Genomic DNA, 20,616 nt, shown 5'->3' on the forward strand with positions numbered 1-20,616 from the left:
CCTATGATACAAGACACCAGTCTGGCACGAGCCTCAGCAGACAGAAGGGCCGGCGTATGCTGTAGTGACCAGGGAACACTGTCAATCTCTTATGTGTTCTGTCGCAGCGAGGCCAGAGCTGGACATGGTAAGAGCTGGACACTGGTCAGGGACAAAGTGATCCATTGCCGGTTTCACACACAACTCCCAGACCCTTCCTCATAATCCGGCACAGGAACCTCTAGTACATACTGTACGCTCAACTCGCTGGCTTCCAAAACCGATCATTAGTCTCCAATGGTTATTGCCCATGCTGAGCCCAGTACGGCTACGTACACACCAGTAAGATGTGCGCCCCATGCGATGTCATATACGATTTCCCGACATGATGCAGAACAAGTGCACAGGTAAGGGACAATATAATAGCTGTATTTAACAGTATTCCGGCTCTGGTATCACATGCAGCATAGGGTATCATCGGACCTGCATGCAGTCTGGATGGGGCAATATCATTGTAGTGTGTACATACAACCATACGATTTCAGGGCGTTGACATCAGCCTGGACCCTTCTCCTTGTGCTTCTGGACGGCACTGGAGAGTAAACAGCAGCATCATCACATAAGGAGAACGCCTGCTCAGTAGGTGTGTGAGACTGTATTGCTGCCAACCACTCATGGTGCTGACTGCTGCACACCACTGCCAGGCCTGGCCTCTCCTGCTGATGTGAAACTACAAGTCCCAGCATGCCATGCTACAGTTTTGCTATTATGGATTGCTAAAACTGTGGCATGGCATGCTGGGATGTTCTGCTGGCCATACATACTAATCACAGTGCACAACTGCGCAGAGCAAAATGGTGGGCGCTTTATATAGCCTATAAAGAAGTCCAACCCCATAATATAGAATTTCATCTTATCGTTTCATCGTACAGTGTGTATGCCCGATATCGTATATGTTGGGAAATCATATATGATATCGCATGGAGCGCACATCTTACTAGTGTGTAAGACACGTCAGGAAGACGAGGGTAAGCACTGGGGCAGAGGTTCTCAAGCGCGTTCCTCAAGGCACACCAATGGTCCGGGTGTTAAGTCTATCCATGCTTGGCCACAGGTGACTTTATTCTGCAGCTACAACACTAATCTTTGTTGCTGTAATTGTTAATGAAAAGAATTTGTATAGTGATTCATTATTATGGCGGTACATTGCACCTAGAGTACTTCTCAGTCTGGAAGGTAGGTAACCATAACCGCGACGTGAAACGCTAATCACAGGTGATTACAAACGATTCAGATAATCACAGAATAATTGCAGACAATACGGAAGTCGCGCTATACTACTTTGTAGCCACTAGATGGCGACAATGTCCAGATATCAGCAATGAGGGTCATAAAAGAACGACCTGATATTAGAAAACGGGATCCGGATTGAAAAGTCGACAGTAACTAGGTCGACAATGTCTAGGTCGACCACTATTGGTCGACAGTAACTAGGTCGACAGGGTGTCTAGGTCAACAGGGTCTTTAGGTCGACATGTTCTAGGTCGACAGGTCAAAAGGTCGACATGAGTTTTTCACAATTTTTTTTCTTTTTTTGAACCTTTTCATACTTAACGTTCCACGTGGACTACGATTGGAATGGTAATCTGTGCCGAGCGAAGCGGTAGCGGAGCGAAGGCACCATCGCTCGCCATGCGAGGGGACGTGGTGCACTAATTGGGGTTCCCGGTTACTCTACGAAGAAAACAACACCAAAATAACATTAAAAACTCATGTCGACCTTTTGACCTGTCGACCTAGAACATGTCGACCTAAAGACCCTGTCGACCTAGTTACTGTCGACCAATAGTGGTCGACCTAGACATTGTCGACCTAGTTACTGTCAACTTTCAATACCACACCCATAGAAAACACAGAGGAGAACAGTGACATCATTCTCTACGGTTCTCTATTTTCCATGTGGATTAGGGCCTCACGTTGCATCACGTCTGTGACTTTATGCAAGATATTCATAGTGTAGTGTACACCGCTACAACTAGGGCAGACACGGCCCCATAAAAGGAGCGGACCAAGGGCTAAAATGCAAACGACTGGACCGGCTCTAAAACTGCTAGTCTTTGGGTTGCCATAGACACCCTTATACCTAATGTTACTAACACGCACTACGCAGGTCTTCCGATTAACTGCCCCCTCAGATCCTCACTGCGGCCAGGTGCAGTGTAGCTAGTGTTGGCAAAAGGCCTCCTGTCCCCCTAACAACGGGTACACAGTATAATAACGCACCTTGTCACCATGGAGAAAATGAACAATAAAACCTATAAATTTACACAAAATTGGAACTTATGCACAACACGGTTCATACCACAATCATTTACAGAAATACTGCATTTTATTTCTATCGCTGTGTTTCCCTTCCTCGTCCTTCCCAGGTGTCCTTGGGACTGGCCTCTGTATCCTTCCCCCCCCCCCCCCCCCCCATCCCTTATCCTCCCCCACCATCCATCACTATATCATATACTTCACTATGAAGTTTGCAAAGATTATTTTGTAAACATCCGGTGCCTGTCTCGGTTTGTGCTGGTATAGTTGTAAACATCCAGTGCCTGACGCGGTTTGTGCTGGTACATTTGTAAACATCCAGTGCCTGACGCGGTTTGCGCTGGTACATTTGTAAACATCCAGTACCTGACGCGGTTTGCGCTGGTATATTTGTAAACATCCAGTACCTGACGCGGTTTGCGCTGGTATATTTGTAAACATCCAGTGCCTGACGCGGTTTGCGCTGGTATAGTTGTAAACATCCAGTGCCTGTCGCGGTTTGTGCTGGTATATTTGTAAACATCTAGTGCCTGTCGCGGTTTGTGCTGGTATATTTGTAAACATCCAGTGCCTGTCGCGGTTTGTGCTGGTATATTTGTAAACATCCAGTGCCTGTCGCGGTTTGTGCTGGTATATTTGTAAACATCCAGTGCCTGTCGTGGTTTGTGCTGGTATATTTGTAAACATCCAGTGCCTGTCGTGGTTTGTGCTGGTATAGTTGTAAACATCCAGTGCCTGATGCGGTTTGTGCTGGTATAGTTGTAAACATCCAGTGCCTGTCGCGGTTTGCGCTGGTACATTTGTAAACATCCAGTGCCTGATGCGGTTTGTGCTGGTATATTTGTAAACATCCAGTGCCTGTCGCGGTTTGTGCTGGTATAGTTGTAAACATCCAGTGCCTGTCGCGGTTTGTGCTGGTATATTTGTAAACATCCAGTGCCTGTCGCGGTTTGTGCTGGTATATTTGTAAACATCCAGTGCCTGTCTCGGTTTGTGCTGGTATAGTTGTAAACATCCAGTGCCTGATGCGGTTTGTGCTGGTATAGTTGTAAACATCCAGTGCCTGTCACGGTTTGTGCTGGTATATTTGTAAACATACAGTGCCTGTCTCGGTTTGTGCTGGTATATTTGTAAACATCCAGTGCCTGTCGCGGTTTGTGCTGGCACATTTGTAAACATCCAGTGCATGTCGCGGTTTGTGCTGGTATATTTGTAAACATCCAGTGCCTGTCGCGGTTTGCGCTGGTATATTTGTAAACATCCAATGCCTGTCTCGGTTTGTGCTGGTATATTTGTAAACATCCAGTGCCGGTCGCGGTTTGTGCTGGTATATTTGTAAACATACAGTGCCTGTCTCGGTTTGTGCTGGTATATTTGTAAACATCCAGTGCCTGTCGCGGTTTGCGCTGGTATATTTGTAAACAGCCAATGCCTGTCTCGGTTTGTGCTGGTATATTTGTAAACATCCAGTGCCTGATGCGGTTTGTGCTGGTATATTTGTAAACATCCAGTGCCTGACGCGGTTTGTGCTGGTATATTTGTAAACATCCGGTGCCTGTCGCGGTTTGTGCTGGTATATTTGTAAACATCCAGTGCCTGTCGCGGTTTGTGCTGGTATATTTGTAAACATACAGTGCCTGTCTCTGTTTGTGCTGGTATATTTGTAAACATACAGTGCCTGTCTCGGTTTGTGCTGGTATATTTGTAAACATACAGTGCCTGACGCGGTTTGTGCTGGTATATTTGTAAACATCCAGTGCCTGTCGCGGTTTGTGCTGGTATATTTGTAAACATCCAGTGCCTGTCTCGGTTTGTGCTGGTATATTTGTAAACAAAATGTATGTTTTTGGAAAAATAATTAAAAAATTGTCTAAATAAAGTTGAATTTTGTTAATTTACAATAAACACAGTTAAAGGTTCTCTCTCGCTGCTGCCCCCTTGCCCTCGCAAAACACCTACCGTGGTGTTCCTAGTGTTTGCTGGAGATGTGATCGCTCGCTGGGCTTGGTGGGTGTTCGTACCAGCCCAGGTGCCAGCATGTCTGGGGTGGGGGAAAGGTTCCCTCCAAAATACTTCCAGGGTGTTGTATGATTTGCCGGCGCTTGGGATCCCACTGCCGGAATTGCGGCAGAGGGGCGAGCGCAAAAGAGCCCCTTGAGGCCTCACCACCCTGTGTGGCACGCTACGCTATTTATTCTCCCTCCGGGGGTGTCATGGACACCCCAAAAGGGAGAATAGTTGTCAGTATACCGGCGGTCGGGATTCCGGCGCTGGTATGCTGAGCGCCGGGATCCCGACAGCCGGTATATCAAGTGCCACCCTAAGAATCTGCTAAGGGACCCAGCACACCATCTCTAACCTGAAACCAAGCTCCAGAGATGGGCAACAGAGGTCCCCGATCAGAGTCCTCTGGCCACAGGAGGTGGTCAGGAGGACAAAGCAGCCCACGGAGAGCTCTGGATTCCTCCTAGACCACCACGGAAACCAGTAAGTGCACTCCTGTGCATGTGCAGCAGTCATTAGAACCCTCTACCAGCTTAACTTGTAAACTATAGCTCACTAGATGGCAGCAGTTGCGGGGGCCAATATTGGGAAAAATAAGAATTTACTTACCGATAATTCTATTTCTCATAGTCCGTAGTGGATGCTGGGGACTCCGAAAGGACCATGGGGGAATAGCGGCTCCGCAGGAGACTGGGCACAAAAGTAAAAAGCTTTAGGACTACCTGGTGTGCACTGGCTCCTCCCCCTATGACCCTCCTCCAAGCCTCAGTTAGGATACTGTGCCCGGACGAGCGTACACAATAAGGAAGGATTTTGAATCCCGGGTAAGACTCATACCAGCCACACCAATCACACCGTACAACTTGTGATCTGAACCCAGTTAACAGCATGATAACAGAAGGAGCCTCCGAAAAGATGGCTCACAATAACAATAACCCGATTTTTGTAACAATAACTATGTACAAGTAATGCAGACAATCCGCACTTGGGATGGGCGCCCAGCATCCACTACGGACTATGAGAAATAGAATTATCGGTAAGTAAATTCTTATTTTCTCTAACGTCCTAGTGGATGCTGGGGACTCCGAAAGGACCATGGGGATTATACCAAAGCTCCCAAACGGGCGGGAGAGTGCGGATGACTCTGCAGCACCGAATGAGAGAACTCCAGGTCCTCCTCAGCCAGAGTATCAAATTTGTAGAATTTAGCAAACGTGTTTGCCCCTGACCAAGTAGCTGCTCGGCAAAGTTGTAAAGCCGAGACCCCTCGGGCAGCCGCCCAAGATGAGCCCACTTTCCGTGTGGAATGGGCTTTTACAGATTTTGGCTGTGGCAGGCCTGCCACAGAATGTGCAAGCTGAATTGTACTACAAATCCAACGAGCAATCGTCTGCTTAGAAGCAGGAGCACCCAGCTTGTTGGGTGCATACAGGATAAACAGCGAATCAGATTTTCTGACTCCAGTCGTCCTGGAAATATATATTTTTAGGGCCCTGACTACGTCCAGCAACTTGGAATCCTCCAAGTCCCTAGTAGCCGCAGGCACCACAATAGGCTGGTTTAAGTGAAAAGCTTAAACCACCTTAGGGAGAAATTGAGGACGAGTCCTCAATTCTGCCCTGTCCGTATGAAAAATTAGGTAAGGGCTTTTATAGGATAAAGCCGCCAATTCTGAGACACGCCTGGCTGAAGCCAGGGCTAACAGCATTACCACTTTCCATGTGAGATATTTTAAGTCCACAGTGGTGAGTGGTTCAAACCAATGTGATTTTAGGAATCCCAAAACTACATTGAGATCCCAAGGTGCCACTGGAGGCACAAAAGGAGGCTGTATATGCAGTACAAACGTCTGAACTTCAGGAACAGAAGCCAGTTCTTTTTGGAAGAATATTGACAGGGCCGAAATTTGAACCTTAATGGACCCTAATTTGAGGCCCATAGACAGTCCTGTTTGCAGGAAATGCAGGAAACGACCCAGTTGAAATTCCTCTGTAGGGGCCTTCCTGGCCTCGCACCACGCAACATATTTACGCCAAATACGGTGATAATGTTGTACGGTTACATCCTTCCTGGCTTTGATCAGGGTAGGGATGACTTCATCCGGAATGCCTTTTTCCTTCAGGATCCGGCGTTCAACCGCCATGCCGTCAAACGCAGCCGCGGTAAGTCTTGGAACAGACATGGTCCCTGCTGGAGCAGGTCCTTTCTTAGAGGTAGAGGCCACGGGTCTTCCGTGAGCATCTCTTGAATTTCCGGGTACCAAGTCCTTCTTGGCCAATCCGGAGCCACGAGTATAGTCTTTACTCCTCTCCTTCTTATGATTCTCAGTACTTTTGGTATGAGAGGAAGAGGAGGGAACACATACACTGACTGGTACACCCACGGTGTTACCAGAGCGTCCACAGCTATTGCCTGAGGGTCCCTTGACCTGGCGCAATATCTGTCCAGTTTTTTGTTGAGGCGGGACGCCATCATGTCCACCTTTGGTTTTTCCCAACGGTTCACAATCATGTGGAAGACTTCTGGGTGAAGTCCCCACTCCCCCGGGTGAAGATCGTGTCTGCTGAGGAAGTCTGCTTCCCAGTTGTCCACTCCCGGAATGAACACTGCTGACAGTGCTATCACATGATTCTCCGCCCAGCGAAGAATCCTTGCCACTTCCATCATTGCCCTCCTGCTTCTTGTGCCGCCCTGTCTGTTTACGTGGGCGACTGCCGTGATGTTGTCCGACTGGATCAACACCGGCTGACCCTGAAGCAGAGGTCTTGCCTGACTTAGGGCATTGTAAATGGCCCTTAGTTCCAGGATATTTATGTGAAGTGACGTTTCCATCATGCTTGACCACAAGCCCTGGAAATTTCTTCCCTGTGTGACTGCTCCCCAGCCTCTCAGGCTGGCATCCGTGGTCACCAGGACCCAATCCTGAATGCCGAATCTGCGGCCCTCTAGGAGATGAGCACTCTGTAACCACCACAGGAGAGACACCCTTGTCCTTGGAGACAGGGTTATCCGCTGATGCATTTGAAGATGCGATCCGGACCATTTGTCCAGCAGATCCCACTGAAAAGTTCTTGCGTGGAATCTGCCGAATGGAATCGCTTCGTAAGAAGCCACCATCTTTCCCAGGACCCTTGTGCATTGATGTACTGACACTTGGCCTGGTCTTAGGAGGTTCCTGACTAGGTCGGATAACTCCTTGGCCTTCTCCTCCGGGAGAAACACCTTTTTCTGTACTGTGTCCAGAATCATCCCTAGGAACAGCAGACGTGTCGTCGGAATCAGCTGCGATTTTGGAATATTTAGAATCCATCCGTGCTGTCGTAGTACTACTTGAGATAGTGCTACTCCGACCTCTAACTGTTCTCTGGACCTTGCCCTTATCAGGAGATCGTCCAAGTAAGGGATAATTAAGACGCCTTTTCTTCGAAGAAGAATCATCATTTCGGCCATTACCTTGGTAAAGACCCGGGGTGCCGTGGACAATCCAAATGGCAGCGTCTGAAACTGATAGTGACAGTTCTGTACCACAAACCTGAGGTACCCTTGGTGAGAAGGGCAAATTGGGACATGGAGGTAAGCATCCTTGATGTCCAGAGACACCATATAGTCCCCTTCTTCCAGGCTCGCTATCACTGCTCTGAGTGACTCCATCTTAAACTTGAACCTTTTTATGTAAGTGTTCAAGGATTTCAGATTTAAAATGGGTCTCACCGAGCCGTCCGGCTTCGGTACCACAAACAGCGTGGAATAATACCCCTTTCCCTGTTGTAGGAGGGGTACCTTGATTATCACCTGCTGGGAATACAGCTTGTGAATGGCTTCCAATACCGCCTCCCTGTCGGGGGGAGACGTTGGTAAAGCAGACTTCAGGAACCGGCGAGGGGGAGACGTCTCAAACTCCAATTTGTGAGCCCACTGCGCGCTGAAATTCTTGAGACGGGCCCCCACCGTGCCTGAGTCCGCTTGTAAGGCCTCAGCGTCATGCTGAGGACTTGGCAGAAGCGGGGGAGGGCTTCTGTTCGTGGGAAGATGCTGTCTGCTGCAGTCTTTTTCCCCTTCCTCTGCCCCGGGGCAGATATGAGTGGCCTTTTGCCCGCTTGCCCTTATGGGGACGAAAGGACTGAGCCTGAAAAGATGGTATCTTTTTCTTGTGCGAGGTGACTTGGGGTAAAAAGGTGGATTTTCCAGCCGTTGCCACCAGGTCCGATAGACCGACCCCAAATAACTCCTCCCCTTTATACGGCAATACTTCCATATGCCGTTTGGAATCCGCATCCCCTGACCACTGTCGCGTCCATAATCCTCTTCTGGCAGAAATGGACATCGCACTTACTCTTGATGCCAGAGTGCAAATATCCCTCTGTGCATCTCGCATATATAGAAATGCATCCTTTAAATGCTCTATAGTCAATAATATATTGTCCCTGTCCAGGGTATCAATATTTTCAGTCAGGGAATCCGACCAAGCCACCCCAGCACTGCACATCCAGGCTGAGGCGATTGCTGGTCGCAGTATAATACCAGTATGTGTGTATATACTTTTAAGGATATTTTCCAGCTTCCTATCAGCTGGTTCCTTGAGGGCGGACGTATCAGGGGACGGTAACGCCACTTGTTTTGATAAGCGTGAGCGCCTTATCTACGCTAGGGGGTGTTTCCCAACGCGCCCTAACCTCTGGCGGGAAAGGGTATAATGCCAATAACTTTTTAGAAATTAGCATTTTTTTATCGGGGGAAACCCACGCTTCATCACACACCTCATTTAATTCATCTGATTCGGGAAAAACTACGGGTAGTTTTTTCACACCCCACATAATACCCTTTTTTGTGGTACTTGTAGTATCAGAAATGTTCAAAACCTCCTTCATTGCCGTGATCATGTAACGTGTGGCCCTACTGGAAAATACGTTTGTTTCCTCACCGTCGACACTGGAGTCAGTGTCCGTGTTTGGGTCTGTGTCGACCACCTGAGGTAACGGGCGCTTTAGAGCCCCTGACGGTGTTTGAGACGCCTGTACAGGTATTAGCTGATTTGCCGGCTGTCGTATGTCGTCAACAGTCTTTTGTAAAGTGCTGACACTATCACGTAATTCTTTCCATAAGACCATCCAGTCAGGTGTCGACTCCCTAGGGGGTGACATCACTAACAGAGGCAATTGCTCCGCCTCCACACCATTTTCCTCCTCATACATGTCGACACAATGTACCGACACACAGCACACACACAGGGAATGCTCTGATAGAGGACAGGACCCCACTAGCCCTTTGGGGAGACAGAGGGAGAGTTTGCCAGCACACACCAGAGCGCTATATATATACAGGGATAACCTTATATAAGTGTTTTTCCCTAATATAGCTGCTGTATATATTTATATGCCAATTTAGTGCCCCCCCTCTCTTGTTTTACCCTGTTTCTGTAGTGCAGGACTGCAGGGGAGAGTCAGGGAGCCTTCCTCCAACGGAGCTGTGAGGAAAAAATGGCGCCAGTGTGCTGAGGAGATAGGCTCCGCCCCTTTGTCGGCGGCCTTTCTCCCGCTTTTTTATGTAAAAATAGGCAGGGGTTAAATACATCCATATAGCCCAGGAGCTATATGTGATGTATTTTTTGCCAAAAAAGGTGTTTTTATTGCGTCTCAGGGCGCCCCCCCCAGCGCCCTGCACCCTCAGTGACCGGAGTGTGAAGTGTGCTGAGAGCAATGGCGCACAGCTGCGGTGCTGTGCGCTACCTTAGTGAAGACAGGACGTCTTCTGCCGCCGATTTTCCGGACCTCTTCAGTCTTCTGGCTCTGTAAGGGGGACGGCGGCGCGGCTCCGGGACCCATCCATGGCTGGGCCTGTGATCGTCCCTCTGGAGCTAATGTCCAGTAGCCTAAGAAGCCCAATCCACTCTGCACGCAGGTGAGTTCGCTTCTTCTCCCCTTAGTCCCTCGATGCAGTGAGCCTGTTGCCAGCAGGTCTCACTGAAAATAAAAAAACCTATTTAAACTTTTACTCTAAGCAGCTCAGGAGAGCCACCTAGATTGCACCCTTCTCGTTCGGGCACAAAATCTTAACTGAGGCTTGGAGGAGGGTCATAGGGGGAGGAGCCAGTGCACACCAGGTAGTCCTAAAGCTTTTTACTTTTGTGCCCAGTCTCCTGCGGAGCCGCTATTCCCCCATGGTCCTTTCGGAGTCCCCAGCATCCACTAGGACGTTAGAGAAATAAGATTTTAGACCTACCGGTAAATCTTTTTCTCCTAGTCCGTAGAGGATGCTGGGGACTCCGTAAGGACCATGGGGTATAGACGGGCTCCGCAGGAGATATGGGCACTCTAAAGGACTTTTAGTATGGGTGTGCACTGGCTCCTCCCTCTATGCCCCTCCTCCAGACCTCAGTTAGAGAAACTGTGCCCAGAGGAGATGGACAATATGAGGAAAGGATTTTGTAAATCTAAGGGCAAGATTCATACCAGCCCACACCAATCATACCATATAACTTAGAATATACGCAACCAGTTAACAGTATGAACGAAAAAACAGTATCAGTCAAAGACCGATTCCAACTGTAACATAACCCTTATGTAAGCAATAACTATATACAAGTCTTGCAGATTTAGTCCGCACTGGGACGGGTGCCCAGCATCCTCTACGGACTAGGAGAAAAAGATTTACCGGTAGGTTTAAAATCTTATTTTCTCTTACGTCCTAGAGGATGCTGGGGACTCCGTAAGGACCATGGGGTTTATACCAAAGCTCCAAACCGGGCGGGAGAGTGCGGATGACTCTGCAGCACCGACTGAGCAAACGCAAGCTCCTCCTCAGCCAGGGTATCAAACTTGTAGAATTTTGCAAAAGTGTTTGAACCCGACCAAGTAGCTGCTCGGCACAACTGTAATGCCGAGACGCCTCGGGCAGCCGCCCAAGAAGAGCCCACCTTCCTAGTGGAATGGGCCTTTACTGAATTCGGTACCGGCAATCCAGCCGTAGAATGAGCCTGCTGAATCATGTTACAGATCCAGCGAGCAATAGTCTGTTTAGAAGCAGGCGCGCCAATCTTGTTGGCTGCATACAGGACAAACAGAGCCTCTGTTTTCCTAACCCGAGCCATCCTGGCTACGTAAATTTTTAAGGCCCTGACCACATCCAGGGACTTGGAGTCCTCCAAGTCACCCGTAGCCACAAGCACCACAATAGGTTGGTTCATATGAAAAGAAGAGACCACGTTAGGCAGAAATTGAGGACGAGTCCTCAACTCTGCTCTATCCACATGAAAAATCAAGTAGGGACTCTTGTGAGACAAGGCCGCCAACTCTGACACCCGCCGTGCAGATGCCAAGGCTAATATAACCACATTCCAGGTGAGAAATTTTAATTCCACCGTCTGAAGAGGTTCAAACCAGTGTGATTTAAGGAACTGTAACACCACGTTAAGGTCCCATGGTGCCACTGGTGGCACAAAAGGAGGCTGGATGTGCAGCACTCCTTTTACGAAAGTTTGGACTTCTGGGAGAGAAGCCAATTCCTTTTGAAAAAATATAGATAGGGCCGAAATCTGAACCTTAATGGAGCCTAATTTTAGGCCCAAATCCACTCCCGTCTGTAGGAAGTGGAGAAAATGGCCCAGGTGGAAATCTACTGTAGGAGCATTCTTGGTTTCACACCAAGATACATATTTCCTCCAGATACGATGATAATGCTTCGCCGTTACTTCCTTCCTAGCCTTTATCAGAGTAGGGATAACTTCCTCCGGAATACCGCTTTCTGCTAGGATTCGGTGTTCAACCGCCATGCCGTCAAACGCAACCGCGGTAAGTCTTGGAACATGCAAGGCCCCTGCTGTAATAGGTCTTCCCTGAGAGGAAGAGGCCACGGATCTTCTGTGAGCATTTCCTGTAGATCCGAATACCAGGCCCTTTGAGGCCAATCTGGAACCACGAGTATTGTTTGGACTCTGTTTCGTCTTATGATTCTCAACACTTTTGAGATGAGAGGCAGAGGAGGGAACACATAGACCGACTGAAACACCCATGGTGTCACTAGGGCGTCTACCGCTACTGCCTGTGGGTCCCTTGACCTGGCACAATACCTCCGAAGCTTTTTGTTGAGGCGTGACGCCATGATGTCTATTTGAGGAAGTCCCCAAAGACTTGCTATCTCTGCAAAGACCTCCTGATGAAGTCCCCACTCTCCTGGATGGAGATCGTGTCTGCTGAGGAAGTCTGCTTCCCAGTTGTCCACTCCCGGTATGAAGACTGCTGACAGAACACTTACGTGATTTTCTGCCCAGCGCAGAATTCTGGTGGCTTCCGCCATTGCCACTCTGCTCCTTGTCCCGCCTTGGCGGTTTACATGAGCCACTGCTGTGACGTTGTCTGATTGAATCAGAACCGGTAGGTCGCGAAGAAGATAATCCGCTTGTCGTAGGCCGTTGTATATGGCCCTCAATTCCAGGACGTTGATGTGTAGACAAGCCTCCTGGCTTGACCATATCCCCTGAAAATTTCTTCCTTTTGTGACTGCTCCCCAACCTCGGAGGCTCGCGTTCGTGGTCACCAGAACCCAGTCTTGAATGCCGAACCTGCGACCCTCTAGAAGGTGAGCACTCTGCAGCCACCACAGGAGAGACACCCTGGCCCAGGGGGACAGGCTTATCTTTTGATGAAGGTGTAGATGGGACCCCGACCATTTGTCGAGAAGGTCCAACTGAAACGTACTCGCATGGAACCTGCTGAGGGGATGGCCTCATAGGCTGCCACCATTTTTCCCAGAACTCGAGTGCATTGATGAACTGACACTCTTTTTGGTTTTAGCAGGTCCCCGACCATGTTTTGGATGTACTGGGCTTTTTCTATTGGTAGAAAAACCCTCTTCTGGTCTGTGTCCAGAATCATGCCTAGGAATGATAGTCGAGTCGTTGGAAGCAACTGAGACTTTGGCAGATTGAGAATCCAACCGTGTTGATGTAACACTCTCAGGGAGAGTGACACGGTTTTCAGCAATTGATCCCTTGATCTTACCTTTATCAGGAGATCGTCCAAGTACGGGATAATTGTGACACCCTGCTTGCGCAGGAGCACCATCATTTCCGCCATTACCTTGGTGGAAATCCTCGGAGCCGTGGAAAGCCCAAACGGCAACGTCTGAAACTGGTAATGACAGTCCTGTACCGCGAAACGCAGGTATTCTTGATGAAGAGGAAATATGGGGACATGAAGGTAGGCATCCTTCACGTCCAGCGACACCATAAAATCCCCTGCTTCCAGACTGGGTATCACAGTCCGGAGTGATTCCATCTTGAATTTGAACTTTTTCAAGTATAGGTTTAGGGATTTTAGATTCAAAATTGGTCTGACTTGAATAGTACCCTTTTCCCTGTTGGCCTAGGGGAACCTTGACAATCACTTGCTGTTGACATAGCTTTTGAATTGCATCTAATACCACTCCCCTCTCCGGGGAAGAGGTTGGCAAGGCCGACTTGAGAAATCGGCGAGGGGGCACCTCTTCGAACTCCAATTTGTAACCTTGGGATACAATTTCCAACGCCCAAGGATCCACGCCTGATAGGACCCAGACCTGGCTGAAGAGTCGAAGACGTGCCCCCACCGGTGCGGACTCCCTCCGTGGAGCCCCAGCGTCATGCGGTGGATTTAGCAGAAGCCGGGGAGGACTTCTGCTCCTGGGAACTAGCCGAAGCAGGTGTTCTCTTACCTCTACCCTTACCTCTGGCGAGGAAAGAGGAGCCCCGACCTCTTCTGGACTTATGCGACCGAAAGGACTGCATCTGATATTGTTGGGTTTTCTTTTGCTGTGGGGGAACAAAAGGCAAAAATGTAGATTTACCCGCAGTAGCTGTGGAAACTAGGTCCGCGAGACCATCCCCAAACAAAACTTCACCCTTATAAGGTAAAACCTCCATATGCTTTTTTGAGTCGGCATCATTGGCGGGTCCACAGAGCTCGTCTTGCCGAAACTGCCATGGCATTGGCTCTGGAACCAAGCAGCCCCACGTCTCTTTGAGCGTCTCTCATATACAAGACTGCGTCCTTAATGTGACCTAAAGTCAGGACAATGGTATCCTTGTCCAGGGTATCCATGTCCACCAACAAGATATCTGTCCATGCTGCAACAGCGCTACAGACCCATGCCGATGCTATTGCCGGTCTGAGTAAAGCACCCGTATGTGCATAAATAGACTTTAAGGTAGTCTTCTGTCTACGATCCGCAGGATCCTTAAGGGCCGCGGTGTCTGGAGACGGTAGCGCCACCTTCTTGGACCGACGCGTTAATGCCTTGTCCACCCTGGGCGAGGATTCCCAACGTAACCTGTCCTTTGCTGGGAAAGGATACGCAATAAGGATCCTCTTGGGAATCTGCAGTTTTTTGTCTGGAGTTTCCCAAGCTTTTTCAAATAATTCGTTCAGTTCATGAGATGGAGGAAACGTTACTTCAGGTTTCTTCCCCTTAAACGTGTACCCTCGTGTCAGGAACAGAGGGGTCATTTGTAATATGCAAAACATCTTTTATTGCCATAATCATATAATGAATACTTTTGGTCACCTTAGGGTGCAACCTTGCCTCATCATAGTCGACACTGGAGTCAGAATCTGTGTCGGTATCAGTGTCTACTATTTGTGATAAGGGACGCTTTTGAGACCCTGACGGGCCCTGTGACCCAGTCAAATCCGCGGATTGACTCCCTGCTGTTTCCTTGGACTCAGCTTTGTACATTCTCTTATGTAATAAGGTCACATTAACATTTAAAATATTCCACAAATCATACCATTGGATGAGCCTTCCGATTCAGACATGTCGACACATGCGTACCGACACCCGTACACACACTCAAGGATATATCTATAAGGGGACAGTTCCCCAACAAGGCCCTTTGGAGAGACAGAGAGAGAGTATGCCAGCACACACCCAGCGCCAACTGACACTGGAAACATTTCCCAGATACAGCGCTTTTATATATATGTCAATCGTGTAATACACTCACTGCGCCAAAATGTGCCCCCCCCTCTTTTTCAGCCCTGTATCACCGTTCTGCAGGGGAGAGTCCGGGGAGCCAGCTTCTCTTCAGCACACTGTGGAGAAAATGGCGCTGGTTAGTGCTGTGCGACCAAGCTCCGCCCCCTCTAGTGGCGAGCTTCGGTCCCGCTCAAATTGGCGGGGGATGAACATATCCACTGACTCCGCAGCCCATATGTGTAATAACATGCCAAAACAGAAGTATATACTGCTGCCCAGGGCGCCCCCCCTGCGCCCTGCACCCATCAGTGCCTGTCCGTGTGTGTAACGTGTGGGAGCAATGGCGCGCAGCGTTACTGCTGCGCGCTTACCTCAGGGAAGATCTGAAGTCTTCTGCCGCCTTAGAAGTCTTCTTTCTTCTTATACTCACCCGGCTTCTATCTTCCGGCTCTGCGAGGAGGACGGCGGCGCGGCTCTGAGACGAACGGCGGGGGGAGACCTGTGTTCCGACTCCCTCTGGAGCTAATGGTGTCCAGTAGCCTAAGAAGCAGAGCCTATCACTTAAGTAGGTCTGCTTCTCTCTCCTCAGTCCCACGATGCAGGGAGCCTGTTGCCAGCAGTGCTCCCTGAAAATAAAAAACCTAACAAAATTATTTTTCAGAAAAACTCAGGAGGGGTGGTCTTCTGTATGCCGGCGGTCGGGCTCCCGGCGCTCAGTATACCGGCGCCGGGAGCCCGACAGCCGGCATACCGACACTTATTTTCCCTCGTGGGGGTCCACGACCCCCATAGAGGGAGAATAAAATAGTGTGGCGCGCGTAGCGCGCCACCGTGCCCGTAGCGTGGCGAGCGCAGCGAGCCCGCAAGGGGCTCATTTGCACTCGCCACGCTGTCGGTAAGCCGGCGGTCGGGCTCCCGGCGCCGGGATGCTGGTCGCCGGGAGCCCGACCGCCGGCCAGCCGTAGTGAACCCCTCAGGAGAGCTCCCCTGTAATGCACCCAGTCTCCTCTGGGCACAGGATCTAACTGAGGTCTGGAGGAGGGGCATAGAGGGAGGAGCCAGTGCACACCCATACTAAAGTTCTTTATAGTGCCCATGTCTCCTGCGGAGCCCGTCTATACCCCATGGTCCTTACGGAGTCCCCAGCATCCTCTAGGACGTAAGAGACATACTTTGCATTGTGGATTTTGGTGAATCTGACAGCATCACATCCCCCATAGAAACCTATAGGGGCTGCGGGTGCTGTCAGGAATGGAGGGGTCACAGCAGATACTGGAGATACCTACTGCGGTCCCCCTGTCATATATTTGTGTGATACTAAAAATTTGCTGCTTTACCCCAGAAACGGGTGTTTTCAGGAAATATGCCACAAATATTTATTGATCAGTGGCCCCAAGAGAGAGAATATAAAGCCTGGACCTACACTCATCTCTGTCTACAACCACATGTGGGCTGAGGCCATTGTGTGCAGGCGCTGATCTGCAACGTGCGCAGGGCAGAGGCCATTGTGTCAGGCGCTGATCTGCAACGTGCGCAGGGCAGAGGCCATTGTGTGCAGGCGCTGATCTGCAACGTGCGCAGGGAAGAGGCCATTGTGTGCAGGCGCTGATCTGCAACGTGCGCAGGGCAGAGGCCATTGTGCAGGCGCTGATCTGCAACGTGCGCAGGGCAGAGGCCATTGTGTGCAGGCGCTGATCTGCAACGTGCGCAGGGCTGAGGCCATTGTGTGCAGGCGCTGATCTGCAACGTGCGCAGGGCAGAGGCCATTGTCTGCAGGCGCTGATCTGCAACGTGCGCAGGGAAGAGGCCATTGTGTGCAGGCGCTGATCTGCAACGTGCGCAGGGCTGAGGCCATTGTGTGCAGGCGCTGATCTGCAACGTGCGCAGGGCAGAGGCCATTGTCTGCAGGCGCTGATCTGCAACGTGCGCAGGGAAGAGGCCATTGTGTGCAGGCGCTGATCTGCAACGTGCGCAGGGAAGAGGCCATTGTGTGCAGGCGCTGATCTGCAACGTGCGCAGGGCAGAGGCCATTGTGTCAGGCGCTGATCTGCAACGTGCGCAGGGCTGAGGCCATTGTGTGCAGGCGCTGATCTGCAACGTGCGCAGGGCAGAGGCCATTGTGTGCAGGCGCTGATCTGCAACGTGCGCAGGGCAGAGGCCATTGTGTGCAGGCGCTGATCTGCAACGTGCGCAGGGCAGAGGCCATTGTCTGCAGGCGCTGATCTGCAACGTGCGCAGGGAAGAGGCCATTGTGTGCAGGCGCTGATCTGCAACGTGCGCAGGGCAGAGGCCATTGTGTGCAGGCGCTGATCTGCAACGTGCGCAGGGCTGAGGCCATTGTGTCAGGCGCTGATCTGCAACGTGCGCAGGGCTGAGGCCATTGTGTGCAGGCGCTGATCTGCAACGTGCGCAGGGCAGAGGCCATTGTCTGCAGGCGCTGATCTGCAACGTGCGCAGGGAAGAGGCCATTGTGTGCAGGCGCTGATCTGCAACGTGCGCAGGGCTGAGGCCATTGTGTCAGGCGCTGATCTGCAACGTGCGCAGGGCTGAGGCCATTGTGTGCAGGCGCTGATCTGCAACGTGCGCAGGGCAGAGGCCATTGTCTGCAGGCGCTGATCTGCAACGTGCGCAGGGAAGAGGCCATTGTGTGCAGGCGCTGATCTGCAACGTGCGCAGGGCTGAGGCCATTGTGTGCAGGCGCTGATCTGCAACGTGCGCAGGGCAGAGGCCATTGTCTGCAGGCGCTGATCTGCAACGTGCGCAGGGAAGAGGCCATTGTGTGCAGGCGCTGATCTGCAACGTGCGCAGGGAAGAGGCCATTGTGTGCAGGCGCTGATCTGCAACGTGCGCAGGGCAGAGGCCATTGTGTCAGGCGCTGATCTGCAACGTGCGCAGGGCTGAGGCCATTGTGTGCAGGCGCTGATCTGCAACGTGCGCAGGGCAGAGGCCATTGTCTGCAGGCGCTGATCTGCAACGTGCGCAGGGAAGAGGCCATTGTGTGCAGGCGCTGATCTGCAACGTGCGCAGGGCAGAGGCCATTGTGTGCAGGCGCTGATCTGCAACGTGCGCAGGGCAGAGGCCATTGTCTGCAGGCGCTGATCTGCAACGTGCGCAGGGAAGAGGCCATTGTGTGCAGGCGCTGATCTGCAACGTGCGCAGGGCAGAGGCCATTGTGTCAGGCGCTGATCTGCAACGTGCGCAGGGCAGAGGCCATTGTGTGCAGGCGCTGATCTGCAACGTGCGCAGGGAAGAGGCCATTGTGTCAGGCGCTGATCTGCAACGTGCGCAGGGCAGAGGCCATTGTGTGCAGGCGCTGATCTGCAACGTGCGCAGGGCAGAGGCCATTGTGTCAGGCGCTGATCTGCAACGTGCGCAGGGCAGAGGCCATTGTGTGCAGGCGCTGATCTGCAACGTGCGCAGGGAAGAGGCCATTGTGTGCAGGCGCTGATCTGCAACGTGCGCAGGGCAGAGGCCATTGTGTGCAGGCGCTGATCTGCAACGTGCGCAGGGCAGAGGCCATTGTGTGCAGGCGCTGATCTGCAACGTGCGCAGGGCAGAGGCCATTGTGTGCAGGCGCTGATCTGCAACGTGCGCAGGGCAGAGGCCATTGTGTGCAGGCGCTGATCTGCAACGTGCGCAGGGCAGAGGCCATTGTGTCAGGCGCTGATCTGCAACGTGCGCAGGGCAGAGGCCATTGTGTGCAGGCGCTGATCTGCAACGTGCGCAGGGAAGAGGCCATTGTGTGCAGGCGCTGATCTGCAACGTGCGCAGGGCAGAGGCCATTGTGTCAGGCGCTGATCTGCAACGTGCGCAGGGCAGAGGCCATTGTGTCAGGCGCTGATCTGCAACGTGCGCAGGGAAGAGGCCATTGTGTCAGGCGCTGATCTGCAACGTGCGCAGGGCAGAGGCCATTGTCTGCAGGCGCTGATCTGCAACGTGCGCAGGGCAGAGGCCATTGTGTCAGGCGCTGATCTGCAACGTGCGCAGGGAAGAGGCCATTGTGTCAGGCGCTGATCTGCAACGTGCGCAGGGCAGAGGCCATTGTCTGCAGGCGCTGATCTGCAACGTGCGCAGGGCAGAGGCCATTGTGTGCAGGCGCTGATCTGCAACGTGCGCAGGGAAGAGGCCATTGTGTGTCAGGCGCTGATCTGCAACGTGCGCAGGGCAGAGGCCATTGTGTGCAGGCGCTGATCTGCAACGTGCGCAGGGAAGAGGCCATTGTGTGCAGGCGCTGATCTGCAACGTGCGCAGGGAAGAGGCCATTGTGTGCAGGCGCTGATCTGCAACGTGCGCAGGGCTGAGGCCATTGTGTGCAGGCGCTGATCTGCAACGTGCGCAGGGAAGAGGCCATTGTGTGCAGGCGCTGATCTGCAACGTGCGCAGGGAAGAGGCCATTGTGTCAGGCGCTGATCTGCAACGTGCGCAGGGCTGAGGCCATTGTGTCAGGCGCTGATCTGCAACGTGCGCAGGGAAGAGGCCATTGTGTGCAGGCGCTGATCTGCAACGTGCGCAGGGAAGAGGCCATTGTGTGCAGGCGCTGATCTGCAACGTGCGCAGGGAAGAGGCCATTGTGTCAGGCGCTGATCTGCAACGTGCGCAGGGCTGAGGCCATTGTGTCAGGCGCTGATCTGCAACGTGCGCAGGGAAGAGGCCATTGTGTGCAGGCGCTGATCTGCAACGTGCGCAGGGCTGAGGCCATTGTGTGCAGGCGCTGATCTGCAACGTGCGCAGGGCTGAGGCCATTGTGTGCAGGCGCTGATCTGCAACGTGCGCAGGGCTGAGGCCATTGTGTGCAGGCGCTGATCTGCAACGTGCGCAGGGCTGAGGCCATTGTGTGCAGGCGCTGATCTGCAACGTGCGCAGGGCTGAGGCCATTGTGTCAGGCGCTGATCTGCAACGTGCGCAGGGCTGAGGCCATTGTGTGCAGGCGCTGATCTGCAACGTGCATTCTACAATCCGGGATAAGAGAAAGGGGTTATGTAGCGTGAGAATAACAGGCCGGCCTGAAGGATCACTGAGGATATAGGGGAAGATTTTACCCAACATGAAATGTAATAATGCAGTTTTTTGTGTCATTATAATAAGTTCATTAGCATATTACATGTCACTCACACACAGCATGATATGAGCGGTTTCCTACCTGGATCGTTAGACAGGTTGCTCAGGTCCAGGGTTTCCAGTGACCGGTTATATCTCTTCTGTAGACACACCTGCAAACATGTTATAGAGACACCTCAGTCATATACTCTTATACATTACATTCACTCTAGTTATGGGGACCATTTATCAATAATCCCATACTCAGTGCAATCAGGGCGTGCTATAAGCACCCAGAATCACATTGCAGTATGCGACTACCCCACCAGG

At 51.5% G+C, this 20,616-nt stretch overlaps 1 protein-coding gene across 4 annotated transcripts in view; it reads right to left on the reverse strand.

Moving 5' to 3' along the window:
- LOC134910667 (nuclear RNA export factor 1-like) overlaps positions 1-20,616 on the reverse strand; it is a 219,251-nt gene that overhangs the window by 137,079 nt on the left and 61,556 nt on the right. For all 4 annotated transcript variants that reach the window (XM_063918971.1, XM_063918967.1, XM_063918969.1 and 1 more), the window contains one exon: positions 20,390-20,459. In XM_063918971.1, the coding sequence (XP_063775041.1) occupies positions 20,390-20,459 (70 nt within the window). The remainder of the gene's footprint in view (positions 1-20,389; positions 20,460-20,616) is intronic.

This window comes from Pseudophryne corroboree, chromosome 4 (assembly GCF_028390025.1).
Source record: "Pseudophryne corroboree isolate aPseCor3 chromosome 4, aPseCor3.hap2, whole genome shotgun sequence".
Lineage (NCBI taxonomy): Eukaryota > Metazoa > Chordata > Amphibia > Anura > Myobatrachidae > Pseudophryne > Pseudophryne corroboree.